Below are 19,825 nucleotides of genomic sequence, written 5' to 3' on the forward strand. Positions count from 1 at the left end.
TCACCCTGAAGTTTGTCATTTGAGTTCGCGCACTTATTTCAATTCGTTCCCCGCATTGCCGATTGCCGCCACTGTCGCGTCCTGTGACCCTGTGAGCAGGAGCCATCAGCCAAATACTTCTTTATTTCGCTCGTCGCAGTTGTATACACACGTTGTACGAAGCATTCCTCACGTGGGCCACGTGTAATCATGGAAAATAGGAATAAAGTGGAATATCTTATCGTCGATACAAGCGCTTTCATAAGAAATGCTGCCTTGCAGGTAATTATTGAGTAAGATATAAATTTATGCGTATAAATGAAGGCGAAGATATTTAATTCTAACCAAGAAGCTGTGTGTACATGTGTGTGTTTCATCAATGTATTTGCAACTAAGATATAATTTTGTTCAAGTATCGCTTTATTAAAAATACAACGTATAAATATATTCTAGCCCCTCCGTTTCCAACGAAATTTTAATTTACAAAATTTAATTGTAGGACATTGGAGTCAACATTTTGACCGAACAGGCTGTCGTCGACGAGATCACGAGCAAGAGGCAGTTGAGAAGATTGGTCGTACTGCCGTACGACTTGAAGATTCAGGAGGCTTTTGCTGAAAACATTAAATTTGGTAAATAAAGCTCATTAGCATCTTTGTGGCTGTCGAAAGTACGTGCGAGAAGACATATGATTGAATACAGCATATATTTATTGTTGCGCAGTAGTCATTTCTTTCTTTCAAATTCTCTTTCCACTTAAGACAGTTTATCACTAACGCGAGGAACGAAAGCGCTGTACGTGTCATACACGCAGCAAACGATATACATATATATACTGTATGTTTCTATGTACTTATGTTACTAATATTTTTAATATATTTACAGTGACTGAATTTTCAAAGAAAAGCGGCGACTACATCAGCTTGTCTGCCACTGACATCAAAGTAATTGCGCTCACGTATCAGTTGGAAAAAGAGAAAGTCGGGACAGCACATTTAAAGGATGTTCCAACGATAAGGACCATTAAATCTGTGGAAGATAAACCAAGCGGAGATGATCCTAAACTGCCAGTTGGTTTCTACATGCCGAAGAAAAGGGTAAGATATTTTAATTGTTTCTGTATACATGTACTTCATTAATCTAAATTCATATTCTGTATCTAGGAGAGAAAAGAATCGGACGTGGATAACAATGCAGAAGCTTCAGATAATACGGAAGAGACTGATGTTGAAAAAGATATCACACACATACAGATTATAAGTAATTCGGCGGTAGATAATGCGACGAATGATGCAGAGATAAATGACACGGAAAAACAATGTACTCCTTACGCATCTGCATCCTCAGACGAATCACAGTCAGATTATGAAACGGCTGGGTCAGATGACGAAGACAAAACGGTTGATTTAGCTGATAAGTTTTCCAAATTAAAGTGCAATCCAACTGATTTAGAAGTAGAGGGTGAGAGCGAGGGCAAGTGTGTTGTGGATGACATTCTTGCTCCTGTCGATACGTCCAAAAGTGACGAATCGTCTGAGGATGAAGATGAGGATGACGAGGATGATGATGATGATGACGATGACGATGACGACGATGACAGTGGTTGGATCACACCAGGTAAATTTAATTTTATCTATTAACTTTTTTAAATAACAATTAATGCATAAGTATATACAGTTAAAATATGGATTTTTGAAATTAATTACCATTAATCATATATTCCTTCATTTTTTTAATCTTTAAAATCTCCAATCAACCTCGTACAAAACTAAGACATACATGAGATAAGAATGGAAATCGAACTCAAGATCTGCCGCGACTATTAATCAATTGCTCTCACACAAAACAATACATCACTCTATGCATAAGTACATAAATATATTCAAGAAGTTAATTTTTAATAATTTCTTTTTTGACAGCGAATGTTTCCAATATAAAGAAGCAAATGGACTCGGAGATTCTCGAAGAAAAAGCGGCAACCGTCGCATGCTTAACGATGGATTTCGCGATGCAAAATGTGCTCATGCAAATGGGACTGAATGTCGTCGCACTGGATGGCAGAGTGATTAAACAGATGCGAACGTTCATATTCAGATGTTACGCCTGTTTCAAGACCACCAGCGTCATGACGAAGATTTTCTGCCCGCACTGCGGTAACAGGACGCTGAAGAAAGTCGAGGTCACGTTAGATGAGAATGGGAAACAACAGATTCACATCAATTTTCGGAAACCTCTCTCGGCCAAGGGAAAGAAGGTACGCTGTGCACTAGTTTCCGATGTAATCCATCGAGTTATGCGAATGCGAAAGGTGGCAAAAGTAAAATTGACGAAATTTTTCAGTTCTCGCTACCGATGCCGAAGGGTGGAAAACACGCCAACAATCCCATTTTATGCGACGATCAACCGATGCCGGATCAACGCCCGTCACGTTTGGCGCGCGTAAAAAATAATCCGCTCGACGACGATTACATAGCTGGATACTCTCCGTTTGTTATGCGCGATGTAAATTCGAAGTCGGCTATGCTGGGCATAAGACCGGACGGTGCCGTCAAGTACTGGATGAAGAGAAACCCTAATGAATCCAAAAAGAGACGAAAATAAAAACTATTTAATTGTTAAGTCAACGTTGTCATTTCGAGAATTCACGATCATCCTTTATCCTTATGTTAGATGTTCCTGTAAATATTTCCATTTCTGCATTTAAGAGAGTACCTACTTAATTATGTCACAATTATAATTTTTATAATATAAATTTTATAACAGTTTATTATATACGTAATAAAAACTTCATTTGGCAATTATCATGTTCGTTTTTGCAAAAATTACGTTGAAAAAAAAATGCCCCGGGTGAGGATCGAACTCACGACCTTAAGATTATGAGACTTACGCGCTGCCTACTGCGCTACCGAGGCTCTTGTGCTACTTAGTCTAAGTCCGTCAATATTAGGTGAAGCATAAAAATGACATTCTCAGTGCGATTGATTAATCAATAGTGCTAGAAGGATAGAGGAATACCCTCAAAAACATTTCTCACTGGCGACAGCCAGAACAATAGATCACTTATTGCAGTATGTAAAGAGTTCAGTGATTTATGAAAAATAGAAAAAAATGGCCCCCACTCCCCACCACGCATCATAGCTTCGATTAATCGATTGAAGATTTAGGTTAAGTTAGGTATATGCACGAGACGACCACGTGGTGTGTCGGATATTTTGTGTTGTGTTTACATGTAAAAAGTTATTTTAACTTATTACATTACGTCACATTATAATACTACATTTATATCATTTTTCATTAAAGTGCATTTTATTCTATTTATTACATTTCATTCATTACATTATATTGATGTATTTTTACATCATAATTCTGACCATTACATTGTTGTACTTTATTCGAAACGGTAGATAGTTTAATGGTAAGACAGCTGCATGTCAAACGAAAGATTCGAATTCTCAATCTTGTCACATATTTTAGGAATTTTAAGAGGAAAAATATTGAATCGTGAATTTTTTATTAAATCTAATTGTAATGACTGTTATATTCTAGGAAAAGAAAAGTTACGATAGAAAAAAAGAAACATGTTATATCCAGAGATATGGAATCTCGAGCCACCGCCGCACCACACTTCCGTGGAAACGATAGATTATAGGAAAGCAGACGTGCCTGTGGCAGTGAAGAATCATTACTTCAATCATTCGGTAAACTTGCTAATAACTTCTTTCAAGATTCAGCTCGCAAACCTTGATAGTAATAAGTGTTTTCTGTGTTACCAGATATCCGTGGTACTTCCCGACACCGTTACCGTTCCTCAAAGTTTACACAATTGTCTGTCGGAGGATACAGATTATTATCGAATAAATAAGCTGCGCGTCAGTGATCTCTTAAACATAGAGTTCATCGAGGCTTTCGTAAAAAAAGGCAAATTTATTATTGACTTTTTTTACATATTTGTGTATCTTACATTATTTGCGTAGTATCTACTAATTGCGAAATAAAATACACGTAGTACATACTTGCCTACAGAAAAAAAATCATTTTTTTCTTCAAGTTAATCAAAATAAAAAAAAACATGATACAGAATATCTTTACTTTTACACTTAATGAGAATTCTTGTCTGTCAATTTTAAGTTTAAAGATTGATATGGAATTATATGCAGTACATAATATGTCAAGTTCTCAAGATACACACATATATTCTTCTCTTAATTATATTCTCATGTTTCTACTAACATCTGCATTTCAAATTTCAGGGGAAATCAATCTTCTGACAATAGAAAATAAAATAGACCTGCAGAATTCCGTTTGTCTAACTCCGACTGGACGCTTGGTACTCTCTTTGCTGGCAGATGATTACCAAGCACTTGGTTTAGAAGGGAAACCCTTTGCCTTCAGCCACAAACCTCATACGCGCTACAGTAAGTCCGAGCAAATAATATAATTGAGCAATGAATTACATCCTACAATTACATTGTACAATGTGACATATGTATGTATTATTTATAGTCTATTTTAATCGAATGTATATTTCTTTGATATAAATTTGAACGTTTTTTTTTTTATATAACTCAAAGTAGTGAGAATCGATTTAACAAATGATAGTTTTATTCCTGGTAAGAAGAATTATGAAAGAGTTCGAGTAGCATTGGAAGAACGACTCAAACAGACATTTGATGTCATAGTATCATGGGATTCACCAGGTACACATACTTCTGCCTTTCTATAATAAATAACGTATTACAGTATTTACATATAAATTTCCTTTTTTACACAATTATCTAAATATTTCAGAGATCAACGTGTGTCCGTCATCTGTAGCGGCGTGGTTTCACACCCGCAATTATAACGTCTGTCTTTGTCACCAGAAACTTTCCCAAAAAAGGACTAAATATTCATTAACGATTCCTACTTACGCAGATAGATGCAGTAAGACTGATACCGATTTCTTCGAGTGGCTTGGAGTTTTCAGCATTGATGGTGATCTGTACGTTCGTTCACGTTTTTAAATATTTTTTCACCAATGGTAAGACTGAAGGAATATGACAGTGATAGTTATAATATTTTTAGGTCTACTGAAAAAGAGGACGATTATGCAAACGCATACCGGTGTCCTTCTCCTTCTATATATGTCGGACAGGTGCAGTATTTGCAGTGGACTGGATTCTTTACACGAAAAAAGATACGAGAAGTGTATGATGTGTTAAAACAATATGTATTATCGCGAAATACTTTGCAGTGGGTTAGTTTAGACGTACAAGGATTTGCAGACAGTCCCGTTAGTTTCGATTTGAAAGAGCACATGTTCTTCACTGACGGAGACAATAGTTATACTATCGTATTTCGACCTAAAGGTGAAGCCGTTATACGAAGAAATTTAAGCTCTAATAACAAAGTTAAGTAAATTGTTAAATTGTCAATAAATATATATTTTACACTAGGTCTGAGTTTCTTTTTTTACTAAAGTATAATATTGAAACTCTGACAATCCAGACAATCAAAGGTCAAAATCAAGCGAAAGAGAGTTTCGTATTGAATAAGGAATCGGATTATAAGGAAAATTTTTTTAAATAAATCAGCGTACACACTGACAATCTACGAGATTCAATCATAATTTTATTTTATCACGTAGAGGGTAATTGATGGCTATAAGTCATGCATTTGGTTGATATAGTAAAATACCATCTTACATTTAATATAAATGTGATAAGTTAATAACGAAGGGACAAGAGGTGCAATGAAAAATGAAAGACAACACAGAATGTACACATATTTGATTAGTCTCTAAAGAAAGTGAAAAAGATATATATAGAAGTTAAATACGCTATATTTATTGCACAATATTCTGCACGCAATGAATAAGAAAACGTTTCACTCTCAGAATATAGGTAATTCCATCTCTACCGTTGCTCTAAACTGTTCGGTATTTTCATACACCACTTGTCTTTTTATTAACCGATATTAACAATATAAATACTACGAGAGACCTCTGAACTATCATAAATACTAATTTTACATTAACCACATATACATTACCACACTATTTTGACTGCCTCAAAGCCTATCGCAAGATAAATTCGAATAAACTTAATACTATTATTTTGCAACGTAATAAAATTATGCGCATCAGTGTAAAGCGGACACTTATAAATAAATTAAGATGTAAAAAGATAATACGTAAAAAAATAAAAGGCTAAACTAAGATATTTGACTATGAGATCAAAGCAGTCTATATATAATCAAATCTTTAGTTTAAGCAGGCATGTCTCTGTAAATAGTAGCAAACGTTTCTTTGTTTTTTTTTTTTTACATCGAACATATATATGACGTTAACATAATGAAAAATATCCTAGGCATCTTTTGTCAAAAGTTAAGTCACATATCTATATCAGAACGTTTGAATTAATCTTCAGATTAAAATGTGGGAATCCGAATCACCGAATTTCATTCTAGAATTATAATACAAATCCTCTATACCTGAAGCAACGGACATGCGAGACTTAGAACGAGCCACGAGTTCGCCTATTTCGTCGAGATCTCGATACCTAAAATATAAGTAATGAGTTTCTCGCGTAATCGCATTTCATTTATTTATAATTAATGCCGCACCGTTGGGTCAAGTACATATGCGTCATCGAGTACGTACCTACTGACAGGCCGACTGGGATTTTCAGATGATTCCGATGAATTTTTCATAGTTGAAAATCCGTCATCCGCATTAAATGACGCCGCGTTACCTGTGCGAGCATGATAGTCTATTATATAGCTGTGACAGATAATAACTTCGTAAAAAAAAGAAAACATAAAAAAATATATTACCAGAGGGAAATAATATAGTATGTTTTAGTAGGTCACCGCTAATGAACGGAGATAGACTATCGTCATCGTCCGGTAGCATATGATTGATTGAATCTGTTCCGATAGACTCGACCATTTCCAGCCATTGCTGATTGTGCGATCGGAACTTTTCCACCTTTATGCGGGCCGCCCAATTCTTGTCGCACATCTAGGATAGTTCGAATAATTGGCATGTTATTTATATGAAAACGAAAAAATGAATTTGCATTTGCGTTTTTAGTTATACTTACGGCAATAACATCTAAGCACGTATCACAGACTTTTCTAATTGCAGGATTTTTGTCGTGCATCAGATCGATTAGATATCCCGGGGCTTCTGCAAATAACATCACAATTTTCCACAATTTATTCATGTAGTTTAAAGATATTCGCAAAGTATATTTGCCGTGTTATTTTGTGTGTCTTTAACGGATCCAACGATTGAGAAAATTGACTACATATTACCATTACCAGTCTCGCGAATCAAATAATCTCGGGTCGAATCATGTTTTGCAATTTGATAAAAAACATAAATAATTTGCAAAACCATTTCATCATCCTCTTGTTTGGCTGTAATGATATAATTTATCGTGAATACTTATTGCATTTGGAAATACGGCCTTCTGCACGATTTTTGCGTTTCAATACATACCTTTAAGGAGTTCGATAAGAGAGAGAAGTATATCAGCTTTACATAACAAACGAGCACAATCTTCATCGTAAGCTGCAGTACCCAGAAATATGACAATCTCAAGAACTATATCATCTTGTGCCTTACCTGTAGATATAAAAGACAACGTGTATAAAAAACTAACTAAAGTAAGATTTAATATTATCTCAATTCTACTTATTAACATTAAATAAAAAAAAGAGCAATGCGAGATAAAAAAAGATCGTACCTGGAACCAGATTATTACGTATCCATGGTATAAGATTGCAGCGTTGAATGATTTGAGAGTAATCCAAATCAGGCAATTCTAAATTGCCTAACACGCCGATTACTTCCAGTACAAAGTCTTGAGAATCAGACTGAGTCAGGGCCATAGCGAAATCACCGACAAATTCCTATTAAATACACACGAGCAAATTATGATGATCGATATTTATTGTATAATCCTTAACGTGTTAATGTTTCAACTCACGACAAAGTTTTCTTTCGTCGAATCGTGCTGGGAAATATTTCTAATCATCTTCATCACGAGGGCGTCCTGATTTCTAAATGCGATTTTTATAAGACCTTGCAAACGATTGTTTTCCACCATCAGTTGCGCATTCTTATTGTTGATGGCTAAATTTATGCCGAGCGCTATTAATTCAGATCTTACGTGTTCGTCCTCGGAATTTAATATCATGTTTGTTATCTAAACAAAACGTACAAATGTAGTGAAGTAAATTTCAAGCTTATTAAATTTATATCGAAATTTCATAGATTTTTACATACCATAGGAATGCAATCTGTATTTGTGAACATTGCTTTCACTTTGTCGTCCATACTTGCATGATAGAGTAGTCCCACAATCGTGCTCTTATTTTTTATGTCAGCTGTGAATATAATATTGACGACACATAAATATATTGAATAGATATCACGTAGAAATTTTATTTTACACATTCTCATATTAAAAAAAAGAATTATATACATCTCCTTAGTCACTTTTTAAATAAATCTTACCTTGGCTAAGCAATTTTATCCATTTTGGTAACATACCAACTCTAATCATTCTGGCTCTCAATTTAGCATCGAAAGAGAGATTAAATAACAATTTTAAGGTACTTAATATAAGATCGGGATTATTGTTTTGTAAGAGCCTCGGTAATTTGTCTATAATATTTTCTTCTGCCTGTAAGTGATATATGAACAATTTATATCTATATTTGTTACATAACGCAGATATTCGAAGATTTATATAAAATATTATTTAATATTTACCATAAGATCTTTGTTTTCGCGAAAGATCGATAGTTTCTTCAAAAATGTGACAACCAGGATCAACAGATCAGTATTCGTCCTGTCTAACGTTTTAATCAGCATACCGATGACATTCTTTTTACGCATTTTCCTTTCGACTTCCATAGCATTCTCAGCAATATTTAAGAGTAGATAAAATGCAACTCGCAGCAGCTGCTCTTGCTTCTTGGTCAAACTCTTGAACTTCTTGCGACTTTTCTCAAGTTCCTCCTTCAGCTTCTTAACGTCACTCTCGGATACAGTCACAGATACCTCCGCAGATCGTCTCTTCACCTCATAATCCAACGGACCCTCCATATTCCAAATATCGTCGATGATCCTGATCTTCCTATCACAATTGTCATTATTGCTCGCCGGGAAAAACGTTAGACCGGTGGTGTTCTCAAATTGTTTCCGGCGTTTCTCCATGTCCTCCTTCCACTGGTCATAGCGACGTAATTCAAAATCGATTACATCCATACAAAGAGAGCCAATCTGTACAGAAAAAAATAAATACGAATGTAGTTCTAGAGGTACTTGATTATTTAACAATAAGTTTCATCAGCATTCGCAACTTACTCTGTATTCGAGCACAATATTATGAAACTGGCTATACGTTGAGAAGCAAAAGAAAATATAAATGATGTTCGTAGACAATTCTATGCTGCGCCGCCAATCCTCTCTCAGGACTCGAGCTAATGCACTTAACAATGATTCTGTATGAGAACAAAAAAACAACTTCATTATAACAATATTAACCAATGAAATATTTTCAACGGTATATAATATTCTCATCGTCACACGAGTCAAAAATTAAAATTATTATCCAGAAATTATTATTTATAGAAGAAGGTACATAACGCGAGGATTACCATTTTTGGTCAATTCCAAAAGATTGTCAGGTACCCTCGCTAATTGTAAAATTAACGATGAACCTTTAATCTTGCCCGGTATTTCCTCGTACAATAACTCGATGTAACTGTCGACGTTACTAATGACCGCACGTTCAATCTCGCTATTCTCCGTGATCATTGAATTCGTCGACGCCGGTCTTGGCGGCTGAGAATTACTACCGCTACCTACAAAAATTAAAAAGTTCAAGTAAACTTCTAGGGTTCTGCAAACGTAAAAACCGCGTTACGTTACCTGCGCCGATGTCATTGGTCCGACGATTTTGTAGATAATAAATCAACTGCTCGACCTCGTGCAACTTGGATTCGTGTATCAACGAGCACTTTTCCATCACCTCCTTCGCCAAGAGAGAAACATTCGTGTCCGCGTTCAAGCTCTTCAGCCTGATTATCTTCTGGCATTCCTGTACGCAAGGGCAAATGTATCAATAGAGCTCAGATCAATTGCGAGTCAATTATATTTCTTCACATAAGTGAAATAAGAAAATACGTGCCTTGCGGTCACCAAGCATGGGATCTCCCAGTTCCCCCAATATCAATGCCTCGACGTCATAATTCACCACGAGAGCCTTCTCCGTTGGGTGGACGTCCAACGTCCCGGATCTCACTTTCCTATAAACGTCGAATATGAGAATTACATAAATCTGCCGCGTTACAATTCACGGAAAAAAAGGTTTTGCTGCAACAGCAAATCTATTTGTTAAACATGGGACAACTAAAATTTTTTGCTGCGAGAGCTAATTAATTTTGCAATAATAGCAAAACATTTTGTTGCAATAGCAAACAGTTTTGCTGAACTTTGCTAGCAGCAAAAGATTTTACTATTATTGCAAAATTAATTAGCTCTCGCAGCAAAAAATGTTAGTTGTCCGTATATATAGCAGCAAATCCTTTAGCTAAATTTTTTTTTCGTGTTCAATTCCACGAGATATTTACGCGAGACTATCGTTTATCGAACGTTTCAAGACACGTCCTACGTGAAAGAATCATATTTGACAGACGACTGACAGATCGTTTGACAGATGCAGAAGCAGACAGCTTCCCCTTACCTCTTCAGAAATTTCGCTTCGTCCATTTTATCGCTCGATGTCTTGCTGGAATTCCCGAGTAGAATATTTCTCTGGGCGTAGTACGCCCGTTCGCGTACAACTCGCGGACTCTCTCCCTGTCAATTTATTCGCAGTTACTCCATCTCCATGGAGAGAGAACCCGTCGGAAATATCGGAGAGCAGAAGCGCGGACAGCGGCTGCGTCGCTGCGCGTCGAACGGAGTGAACGTAGCGGCAGAACGTCAGCAGGCTCAAGCCCCGTTCACATGGATTCTCGCGCGAGAATCTCCGAAGAGACGTCACTGGCCGCGTTCAGCAGACACAACTGTTGAGTTTGTCTTATCAACACTCTGCGTTGATTGGTTGGTTCTAAAAGTAAGAGCCAATCACGTTCGACTGCTACTCAGCAGCTTGGTCTGCTGAACGCGCCCACTGCTAAAGAAAGAAGCAGCTTGTTTTTTTTTGTTTCTTTTCTCCCTCTTCTCCTCTCTGACATCTAATTATACATACACTATTCCTTTTTTAATGCAGAAAGTGCAACATTAGTGCAAGAAACAATTAAATCTAATTATAACTTGTCAAATTGTTTAGATTTTTTCCCGACGCCGACGTCCAATCACGTGTCTATTTGTACCTCAAGTGCAGAAAGTATGACGCGGTGCAGCTACAAAGAACACATCTCTTATCTGTCATGTTCCCGACACAATGGAGGCGGTGGAGTCGGAGGACGTTTCGCTGAGGACCCAATTCACCGTTGACGATCTAGACGTGGAAATATTGCCGCTCATTTACGAGATTATTCGCAGGTACGTATTCCCGACGATCCCTCCTGGTTCCCATGCTCGGGCGAGTCGTCAACGTCCAAGATGATCACATAACCTCAAATCGACCTGGATCAAAATTTTCTCAGCGCCGCTTTTATAAAGTTTCGAAAAAAAAGTTTCTTTTTTTCCCTTTGAGGACTTCCAAGATATTAACCGCGTTTTTTTATTGCATTTCTGTCGCTTCTTCGTATTCGAGTTATTCGCTGCAATGTGGAAACAATTGTACCTACTCGTAAAAAATAAATGCAAAATACATAACGGTGGTTGCGCAAGCGGCTATAAATTGAGACATAGCTTCAAGAGGAAAAGGGCAAACATTCTCGTAGCGATTCAGTTTGTTTTCTCGTGTTACATGTAGAGATACTTTAGCTATACATACTCAAAGATATCAAATAATAGTAAAAATTCATAAGAATGATGGTTGAGTCGCCAAACATAGGTTGTTTCTGAAATGTTTGATCAAACTCCATCAATGTATTCCATTGACCATTAATTAGAGTGATGTCATATGAGTGTAAATCTGCAAACACTTGTTCTCTTACTTGACAATACTCAATAACTATATAACTGAAATTCCTGAGAGGTTTATCCAAGCGTTTCAGGAACGCTCTGTGCAATAATGCGCAACGGATAGAAACAATACGTGGATTGTCAATTAAATGTGGATACATGAATGTTTATATCTCCGATGTATTTACATAAGATGGTGCTGTTAGTTGTGATTTTCAGCGTCGAGAAAGATCCGCATGACACTACGCAAAAGGCAAAGGAGTCGCAGGACACCAGCCACAAGATCTTGGAATTACAGAAGAAGCTAGACTCCGCAAGGTCGCAGGTAAGAGTAGTATTCTTCTGCCCAAGAGATGCTCGATATGACACTGTTGCACTTTTTGCAGATCAAGAGATTACCTGGGATAGAATATAGCAAGGAAGAACAGCTGCAAAAGCTCGAGACTTTGCGCAAGCAATTAAGACTGAAGCGTGAACTTCTATTGAAATATCGTAACACGTGCACGTTCGAGATACCGAAAGTATAAAGCGCGCATGTGTTTGCGAGGATATATAGAAAAATAATTTTCGAGGATGCCTCTAAGAGCTCTCTTCCGGTACCTATTAAATAATGAAAACTTAATTAATAAGTTAGCAGAATCTAAACCAATAAGACAAACCGCACAATTTGTAGTGTACGTACTAATTAGAGCAGGCATGATTAACGGGACGCGCCGCCCTATATCTAGTCCACAAGACTTTATTAAACAGCTGAGAGATATCGCAAACCGATTAAAGCGACAATTAGAAGAGGAAAAAAATAAGTTTAAGAAATAGCCGATTTGTAGATCATATAAATTTATTTGCCAAACCTTGCATACGGTTTCTGTATTTAGATTGAACAGCGATGAGAATTGTTAAGTAATTTTTGTCACTGTGAAGGATAATGAAATTTGTAAAATTTTCTATGTAGTAAAACAAGATTTCCATTTATTTAATACATTTCTGATCACAATGTTTTAGCAATATGTACAACTTATAATAAATAAGTGTTCAATTATATAGAAATGACTTGAATTTGTGAAAGAAATGTATTTTTTTCTCTCCGTAATCAGCAGCACGTGAGTGATTTATTAGGGAATATACATATGTCTGATACAATGGAAAATTTTCTTTTTTTTATATATTTGAAATATAGTATGATACAGCTCTGCTTGAAATTGCAAAATGTATTACAAGGTTGAACGAAGTATAGTGTGATTATATTCTCTTGATATTAATCAATTATCATACAAGATGGATTATTACGATATACACAGCATTGGCCATATTTCAAGTTTTATCTTTATTAAATTCTAGAAGCGTTAATAAAAAGAATTTGCATAATCTCTTGTACAAATGTATATGTACCGATACACACGTGTGTCATGTATTTCCTGATATTGAATTCATCTGTGTATGATGTTGGCTTAAGATACGCGCATACGCCTTTTACAAAAATAATTTATAAATAATTTATAATTTTTAAATACCGATTTATATCTTGTCACGTTATTAAAAGAATATCTTTTTAATATGATTAAAGTAGTCGAAACATGAAAAATTGTACTGCAATAAATTTGTAGTATCTGATGTGTTCTAATAAATTTATAAAGAATAGGGGTTCCTACACAGTCTATAGGGTGTAGTTTTTTTCTATCAGGAAAAGAAAATTTTTGTTAAAGAATACGATAATTTCATATCTTATGTTATAGATCACATTTTGAGAAACTCATATGTAGCAGAAAGTTATAAGAACACTAATTATGTGTTCTTTGTACACTGACGGCTCTTACACTTTTGCAGGTGGGTTCTGCTCTGTTAAAGGCTGAATACTATTGATAGCGTTATGAGATCGTCCCCCTCTTCGACCTCTGCCTTTCTTATTCTGATTCAGCCCAGATTTCTGCGGCATGTTCTCCTGTTTAGCTGTTTGTGCTTCAATCATTGAATCAGTTTCGGTTATTTCCAGTGCCTAAAACAGAAAAATTATTCGTTGTTATATTTCTGTAAAACTAATAAAAATAGTAAAAGTTTTTACATAATTATGCGAATTGAAGGAACGATAAATAAAATGTTAGACAATGATCATTTAAATTTTTATATCAAGTACAGCATAGATACCTGCAAGTTCGCATTCTGCCGACTCTGCGATGTTTTATTCGGCTTATTAATTCTGGATGCCTGCGTAGTTATACTATTCGAATGCGGTATAAGTTTCACTACATTTCCTACTGCTTTAGTACGACCTTCTCTGAAGACCATTCTCTGTCCAGGTTTTATGTATTCAGGATGTTTGATAAATCTAAAGTGTACTAAGGCTTTGTCGCCTGTTCTTAGACAATCCTGAGACATTGACAATATAGAAGCGGTTTGCCTTATACTGCCGCAATGTACTGCAATAATTTTAGGAATCATTTATTTATACGAGAGATGAGGGTATAACAATAATCGTCCAAAACGATAATTACCCATAGCTTGATAACGGGAGCTAATTGTTGTAGGATGATGCAAGACCAAAATTTCACCTTCGAATTCCCAACAGGCCTGTGGATTAAGTGCAGGTGCGACCATTACCATACCCTTGCGAATGTGCGATCGTTTAATCTTTTTCAGAGCAAAACTAGCCGTCTGCCCACCTCTCACTTCGCGGACAGGCATCCTCTTTCGATGGATACTTTTGACGGTTATAGGTGTAAAACGACCGAGCGGATCGGGTCCCAATAGCAGCGTGTCATTTAACTTTATGATACCCTTTAAAGTTGTACCGGACACTACCGTACCGACTCCCTGTAATTTTCAATTCTCATAATACATTCTTGTCGTATACTCGAAAAAGATTTATGTAATATGATGTACGTACCGGCACGGAATATGTGTCGTCTATTTGAAACTCAGCAGGTTCATCATCATGACTAGTAATTCTCGCAGTCAATAAGTTGAGAAACATCTTAAGAAGATTTAGATTTTCGCCAGACACGTTGGACACTTGAAATATTGGACACAACCTGTACGAAACAAATATCGCATTATTTTATGAATATCATTCTAGTACTTTCTTCCTTTTTTCACATAGAATTCTGATGATATATCGAACTAACCGTTCTGAGACAAAATTAGTAGCGCTAACTACCACGTCGTCGGGAGTCTTCACTGTAACCGGGACCTTCCTGCAACCAGGCGATTTCAGAATCCTTATCAACAGCTTCAGATTTTCTTGCAGAACATTCGGCGGGCACATATCGATTTTCGTCACGACAACGAATACCGGTACGGACAACGCTAAGGCAAGTCCCAAATGTTCTTTAGTCATCCCTACAATACCGGCGTTTGCTCCGATCATTAGCATACCTGGAATAACATTTGCATTGAGATTACGATGCGTTCACGGAGTTCTTTTGAATTGCATAATTGCAAATGTCATGCCGATATCGCGGACAAAAAAAGGAAATACCTTCATCAACTTATTCTAATTCGATTCCGGATTTTACTGTAGTTACAATAACTATACAATGTGTATTTTTACCGAAATCTGGAGCGTGTCCCGTCATTCCAAAGACAGTCGTCTTCAAATACCTCTCGTGACCGGCGAGATCGATAAATGTAATTACTTTGGAGGATTTCTCACATATCTTCACCCAATCCAATGACCCGTGCTCAGGCTTATTAACTACGTTACCTGTAAATATATAATGACGCTAATAGTATAGATGAATAATCACATAAAGTGCGCAATGGAGAGCCGATCACTCACCAACGCTATCGAATCCAAGTATATCGTTGCCCACAGAGCTAGTCCGTCCTGTTTCAGCCTCGTGCTTGTGGCGGAATAATTTCTGACGCGCCAATCCTCGTCCATTGTCAAGTTCACCGTGAGTCAGTACTCCCAATAGAGTGGATTTACCAGCATCCACATTACCGACCACAGCAACCCTATGAACAGTTATTTTACAGCATATATAATTCATGTTACAGCTAGGTGTACACTATCGAGCGATCCAAAAACTATATTATTAACTACAAACCTGATCTCCAAGAAATCCTGTCGATCTAAACGTCTCCTCACTAGGTACTGTCCCGTTAGACCGTGGTCTGCTTTACTCTGACGTAGAAGCACGCAGTCCGCCTCCAATGTCGCGGCAAGAGACTGTAAAGTGGCAACCGATGCTTCGTACTCATCTTCCTTCAATCCGTCCTCGGATCCATCTGAGAGCATCGCGTAGACAAAAAGTTTAATGCAACGTATCCAGCAATGATCACGCATATCTCTTTTTTTTTCAATATATCTTTTCCGGTACTGACCTTCAGCGATGCCAATGTCAAAGATCGTCTCGCTGCCTCCATCCTGAATCCTTTCTTTCAGCCTCCTCAGCAACAGTTCGTACTGATCCTCAGACGGACTGACCAAGACGTTCTAGAATTCACAGTAATCCACATTCTTAAAAGATATTGTAAAACTTATCCAGGAGAGGTGACTTAGGATAGAATAAGCGTCCCGACATACCTTGCCTCTGATGCTGGAGTAATCTGCGGTCGGGACAGGCCCGTGCTCCTTCTCCTTCTCCAGATGAGCGATGGTTTGCGATATGATAGGCCCAGCGCCCGACATAGTATCCAGCTGGGGTGCACACACCGATAAGTTCAACAGTCCGTATATTTCCTCGTGGCAGCTCGTCCGATTATCTATCGCTCCTGTATGCACGTATCGGACATCTTCCAGTATTTAAAACCGAATCTTTTCCCATAGACCGCCAGCACTCGCATGTACATAACTGTGGCACTTGGAAATTTCGCTTCGGGGCGGGATCCGACGCTCAGACGCTGCTCCGGCCCATCCTCGTCATCTGCAACGACACATCGAGCATTAAGATAACATTCGCCCTTGAACCACAACGAGCGACAAGGATTTCATCAGCCGAACTCATGTACGATTCACACGACTCGATGATCGTTGCCTCATTTGGCGTAACGCTGATCGCCGCTCGTATCGTTCCGACCAGGCTCTGTTCCTCTCTCAAGGATCGTAACGAGAAGATGAAACGCACGTAGGAGGAAAAAAATAACTCACTACCTGTCTCGAAAACATTTAAAAAAGTGGACGCGTACGCGCATCCACTATCACCTGATCCTGGTGTCCCACACATAGCGCACGTTTATATCGCTCGAGCCTTTGCCAGGTGAGAGCGGATTGTATAACTCGGGTGACAACATATTGTTGCGCACCGGGAGGGGACGATAAAGGACGTCGAGTGCGCCCGGAACGAGAAGCGATTCGCAAGAAGGATCCCTCGAAAGGGAAGAAGGGATGCGAAGCTTTTCGCTCTCCTCCCTCGCGAGGAGGCGACTCCTCGAGCTCTTCGTAGACGAGACGAGACACGCGTGCGAGTTTCCTCTCCTCTCTCCGTGGCGAGACGAATTCGAGATGAATCCGCGAGCATTCGCGACCCGTCATCTCCGGCGCTCCGTTTGCGCGTTTAAAACAGTTTAAAGGGATGTATTTACCTGTTAGAAAGAAAAGAGAGGAGACGTGAACGCAAACGCTCGCGCCGTTGCGATTTCGAGCGAACTGACGTGACAAGTGACAAGTCGTCGCGTCGGCGCGGCGGCGCGCCTGCGGGCTGCTGTCAATGATTACGTGTGCGTGTTGCGCGCAATCTGTATGTGTATTTTATTTGTGTATACATACGCGAGAGAGGTGAACACTTGAAACCAGTGGATAAAACTCGAAACACGCGGATAAACTCGATCGTGCTTTTACGTAAGACGGTGGGACCAATCGCGGGTGAAAGGGACCGACGTCGTCCGATCGGCTGTTAAGTATTTCGTCACGCGCACGCGGGCACCTCGCGTTTCCGCGTTCTCTGCGGTGTCTATCGCGTTTTTCACGGTGACGCGATATCTGCAAATCCGCGGCGTTTCTGTCCTTGATTATATATTAGCCCAGCGTCAATAAGGAACGCGGTCGCTATTTTTTTAGATTTGCGTTAATGATCCTTTACTCAGGTGCGCGAATACCCCTTTTTATGTCCACTTCTACCAACGTATTGTAGATTAATTTCTTACTTTTTCTAACTCTCTTATTAAAAAAAAAATAAGTTAAGCGAGATTTAAGTTAATTACATCGATAGAAATATGTTCATTTTTATTTGACGTAGATTAATCTTGATCTCGGCACGACTTTTTATCCCTTTCTAATTCTAAAGAATTAGAAAAAAGGAGAAATCGAAAAAAGTCTTGATTTTTCGAGTCGACGTAGGAGTATATATATGCGACGCGTTACATATATATTTCGAGTATGTATGTACTGTACGTATCGATTGCGCCTGACTTCACGCGAAGCGTAGTTTAAAGTCGCGTTCGTATGAATCGGCGTGAGTGCCGTGAGTCACGTGTCGCGTACGAGGAAATTGACTTGTTGTTGACCAAGACCATATGTTATAAATAATACAAACGTCATAATCGAACCTTCTTCTCAATTTGGAATCAAACTTTTAACCCGTTAAATTGTTTTAAACTTTGGCCCTCGGTTTCACTCTCGCTCTTTTTAATCTTGTCGCACATGCGCTGCTTATAGGTTATACGTTATAGGTTATATGTTGGAGAAATAACATATCCGGAGTTAATCCAGCGTATTCCTGAGCACTCCCGACCGGAAAGATGTCGGGACGTAGGAAGAGGAACAAGAACAAATTGTTGGAGAGGAAACCCCGTCGCGTACTCGGCAAGGAGCAAAAGCACTATCGGGAGAGCGGCGAGGAATCTGAGGAACTCGACGAAGACGATGAGGCAGGTTAGGCGGGTCGCAAACCCTTGCCAAGATTTGGCGCTTTAACGACCTCGGTCTGAATTTGCAGAGGTCAACGAGCGGTCGGTCCAGTTTCCCGTGGCTATGTGGGACATGGAGCACTGCGATCCCAAGAAGTGTTCCGGAAGGAAGCTCGCCAGACACGGATTGATAAAGATCCTGCGACTGGGCGCTCGTTTCCCAGGCTTGTGTCTCACCCCGATCAGCGATAAGGTAGCCAGTGAACGAACGGACAAATGTTACTGATACTCGGCCTTGTTTTGTAAAAACTTTCACGACAATGTTTTGCGTGACGTTACAGTGCGTGAGCCCGACGGATTGCGACATTGTACGGGAGTACGGCTGCGCGGTCGTGGATTGCAGCTGGGCGCGCCTAGACGACACTCCCTTCAACAGAATGAAGACACCCCATCCTCGCCTACTGCCGTTCTTAGTCGCCGCCAATCCGATAAACTACGGGAAACCTTGTCAGCTGAGCTGCGTCGAAGCTATAGCGGCTACTTTGATTATAACGGGATTTCCGGACGAGGCCAATCTCTATCTCGGAAAGTTCTCGTGGGGACACGCGTTTCTGGAGTTGAACGGCGAGCTGTTGGAGAAGTATGCTCGCTGCGCGAGCAGCAAAGAAGTGATCGCTACACAGGAGGAATATCTGAAGAATGCCTGGCAAGAGAAATTAGATAGACTTGGTAAGGATATATTGAACAATCCTCTTTCCGTCCTCCATCGATTAATTTTTATCTTGATATCCATTATACATTTGTTCTTAGCGCTTCCTGATTTTCCGCAAAGCGATACGGAGTCCGAAGAGGAGAAGGAAGAGAAGGACGGGAATGCGGTAGCGGAAGCAGCTGAGAAATTAGGCGATATAAAAGTGTAATAATATAGCGTACTAATTAAAGATATTTGACTTTTTAACGAAATTCTTCATTTTGAATTTTCAACCACCA

At 38.6% G+C, this 19,825-nt stretch overlaps 6 protein-coding genes and 1 non-coding gene across 9 annotated transcripts; 4 read left to right on the forward strand and 3 right to left on the reverse strand.

Annotated features, from left to right (window-relative positions):
• The first annotated feature begins 6 nt into the window (after positions 1-6).
• On the forward strand, positions 7-2,598 carry LOC112464191 (RNA-binding protein NOB1). Its single transcript, XM_025031041.1, has 6 exons — positions 7-261; positions 479-611; positions 865-1,076; positions 1,143-1,596; positions 1,899-2,233; positions 2,320-2,598. Exons 1-6 carry the CDS (start codon positions 190-192, stop codon positions 2,578-2,580), a joined length of 1,467 nt encoding a protein of 488 aa, XP_024886809.1. The 5' UTR covers positions 7-189; the 3' UTR covers positions 2,581-2,598.
• A 220-nt stretch (positions 2,599-2,818) lies between these two features.
• Positions 2,819-2,891, reverse strand: Trnam-cau. Its single transcript has one exon. It is a non-coding gene; the product is annotated as a tRNA-Met (tRNA).
• Positions 2,892-3,160: 269 nt separating this feature from the next.
• Positions 3,161-5,413, forward strand: LOC112464199 (ribonuclease P protein subunit p40-like). Its single transcript, XM_025031055.1, has 8 exons — positions 3,161-3,222; positions 3,353-3,359; positions 3,526-3,677; positions 3,753-3,897; positions 4,230-4,394; positions 4,551-4,676; positions 4,768-4,960; positions 5,044-5,413. Exons 3-8 carry the CDS (start codon positions 3,558-3,560, stop codon positions 5,375-5,377), a joined length of 1,083 nt encoding a protein of 360 aa, XP_024886823.1. The 5' UTR covers positions 3,161-3,222; positions 3,353-3,359; positions 3,526-3,557; the 3' UTR covers positions 5,378-5,413.
• Positions 5,414-5,569: 156 nt separating this feature from the next.
• Positions 5,570-10,938, reverse strand: LOC112464198 (kinesin-associated protein 3). Of its 2 annotated transcripts, none has more exons than XM_025031054.1 (16): positions 10,719-10,938; positions 10,164-10,281; positions 9,905-10,073; positions 9,631-9,837; positions 9,338-9,474; positions 8,741-9,253; positions 8,483-8,651; positions 8,252-8,352; positions 7,953-8,171; positions 7,710-7,875; positions 7,463-7,588; positions 7,282-7,380; positions 7,062-7,147; positions 6,793-6,979; positions 6,620-6,710; positions 5,570-6,518 (listed from the first exon to the last, which is right to left on the reverse strand). In XM_025031054.1, exons 1-16 carry the CDS (start codon positions 10,742-10,744, stop codon positions 6,383-6,385), a joined length of 2,550 nt encoding a protein of 849 aa, XP_024886822.1. In that variant the 5' UTR covers positions 10,745-10,938; the 3' UTR covers positions 5,570-6,382. The 2 variants fall into 2 exon arrangements, with proteins under 2 accessions (XP_024886822.1, XP_024886820.1); XM_025031052.1 differs by having other exon boundaries at positions 7,276-7,380.
• Positions 10,939-11,390: 452 nt separating this feature from the next.
• On the forward strand, positions 11,391-12,678 carry LOC112464176 (mediator of RNA polymerase II transcription subunit 9). The gene is made up of 3 exons (XM_025031020.1): positions 11,391-11,524; positions 12,272-12,377; positions 12,439-12,678. Exons 1-3 carry the CDS (start codon positions 11,424-11,426, stop codon positions 12,577-12,579), a joined length of 348 nt encoding a protein of 115 aa, XP_024886788.1. The 5' UTR covers positions 11,391-11,423; the 3' UTR covers positions 12,580-12,678.
• A 461-nt stretch (positions 12,679-13,139) lies between these two features.
• LOC112464174 (GTP-binding protein 1) lies at positions 13,140-17,779 on the reverse strand. Of its 2 annotated transcripts, none has more exons than XM_025031018.1 (11): positions 17,757-17,779; positions 16,575-16,914; positions 16,373-16,484; positions 16,096-16,276; positions 15,825-16,003; positions 15,597-15,749; positions 15,172-15,421; positions 14,934-15,078; positions 14,542-14,860; positions 14,195-14,466; positions 13,140-14,045 (listed from the first exon to the last, which is right to left on the reverse strand). In XM_025031018.1, exons 2-11 carry the CDS (start codon positions 16,677-16,679, stop codon positions 13,863-13,865), a joined length of 1,899 nt encoding a protein of 632 aa, XP_024886786.1. In that variant the 5' UTR covers positions 16,680-16,914; positions 17,757-17,779; the 3' UTR covers positions 13,140-13,862. The 2 variants fall into 2 exon arrangements, with proteins under 2 accessions (XP_024886786.1, XP_024886785.1); XM_025031017.1 differs by lacking the exon at positions 17,757-17,779 and adding an exon at positions 17,573-17,679.
• Positions 17,780-18,419: 640 nt separating this feature from the next.
• Positions 18,420-19,798, forward strand: LOC112464175 (ribosome biogenesis protein TSR3 homolog). Its single transcript, XM_025031019.1, has 4 exons — positions 18,420-18,860; positions 18,925-19,088; positions 19,177-19,564; positions 19,646-19,798. The coding sequence occupies exons 1-4, from the start codon at positions 18,728-18,730 to the stop codon at positions 19,753-19,755; spliced, it is 795 nt and encodes a 264-aa protein (XP_024886787.1). The 5' UTR covers positions 18,420-18,727; the 3' UTR covers positions 19,756-19,798.
• The last annotated feature ends 27 nt before the right edge of the window (positions 19,799-19,825 follow it).

This window comes from Temnothorax curvispinosus, unplaced genomic scaffold (genome assembly GCF_003070985.1).
Source record: "Temnothorax curvispinosus isolate PA1 unplaced genomic scaffold, ASM307098v1 QBEX01013997.1, whole genome shotgun sequence".
Lineage (NCBI taxonomy): Eukaryota > Metazoa > Arthropoda > Insecta > Hymenoptera > Formicidae > Temnothorax > Temnothorax curvispinosus.

Coding starts and splice junctions, on each gene's coding strand:
- LOC112464175 (XM_025031019.1), top strand. CDS start 18,728: ATGTCGGGACGTAGGAAGAGGAACAAGAACAAATTGTTGGAGAGGAAA. Junction 18,861..18,924: donor CGACGAAGACGATGAGGCAG/GTTAGGCGGGTC, acceptor CTGAATTTGCAG/AGGTCAACGAGCGGTCGGTC. Junction 19,565..19,645: donor AGAGAAATTAGATAGACTTG/GTAAGGATATAT, acceptor ATTTGTTCTTAG/CGCTTCCTGATTTTCCGCAA.
- LOC112464176 (XM_025031020.1), top strand. CDS start 11,424: ATGGAGGCGGTGGAGTCGGAGGACGTTTCGCTGAGGACCCAATTCACC. Junction 11,525..12,271: donor ATTTACGAGATTATTCGCAG/GTACGTATTCCC, acceptor TGTGATTTTCAG/CGTCGAGAAAGATCCGCATG. Junction 12,378..12,438: donor TAGACTCCGCAAGGTCGCAG/GTAAGAGTAGTA, acceptor CACTTTTTGCAG/ATCAAGAGATTACCTGGGAT.
- LOC112464199 (XM_025031055.1), top strand. CDS start 3,558: ATGTTATATCCAGAGATATGGAATCTCGAGCCACCGCCGCACCACACT. Junction 3,678..3,752: donor ATCATTACTTCAATCATTCG/GTAAACTTGCTA, acceptor CTGTGTTACCAG/ATATCCGTGGTACTTCCCGA. Junction 3,898..4,229: donor CGAGGCTTTCGTAAAAAAAG/GCAAATTTATTA, acceptor TTCAAATTTCAG/GGGAAATCAATCTTCTGACA.
- LOC112464198 (XM_025031052.1), bottom strand. CDS start 10,744: ATGGACGAAGCGAAATTTCTGAAGAG. Junction 7,876..7,952: donor CGACGAAAGAAAACTTTGTC/GTGAGTTGAAAC, acceptor TGTATTTAATAG/GAATTTGTCGGTGATTTCGC. Junction 6,519..6,619: donor CCCAGTCGGCCTGTCAGTAG/GTACGTACTCGA, acceptor CTTATATTTTAG/GTATCGAGATCTCGACGAAA.
- LOC112464191 (XM_025031041.1), top strand. CDS start 190: ATGGAAAATAGGAATAAAGTGGAATATCTTATCGTCGATACAAGCGCT. Junction 262..478: donor TAAGAAATGCTGCCTTGCAG/GTAATTATTGAG, acceptor ATTTAATTGTAG/GACATTGGAGTCAACATTTT. Junction 1,077..1,142: donor TCTACATGCCGAAGAAAAGG/GTAAGATATTTT, acceptor TTCTGTATCTAG/GAGAGAAAAGAATCGGACGT.
- LOC112464174 (XM_025031018.1), bottom strand. CDS start 16,679: ATGTCGGGCGCTGGGCCTATCATATCGCAAACCATCGCTCATCTGGAG. Junction 15,422..15,596: donor GGGACACGCTCCAGATTTCG/GTAAAAATACAC, acceptor ATGTTATTCCAG/GTATGCTAATGATCGGAGCA. Junction 14,861..14,933: donor ACGACACATATTCCGTGCCG/GTACGTACATCA, acceptor TGAAAATTACAG/GGAGTCGGTACGGTAGTGTC.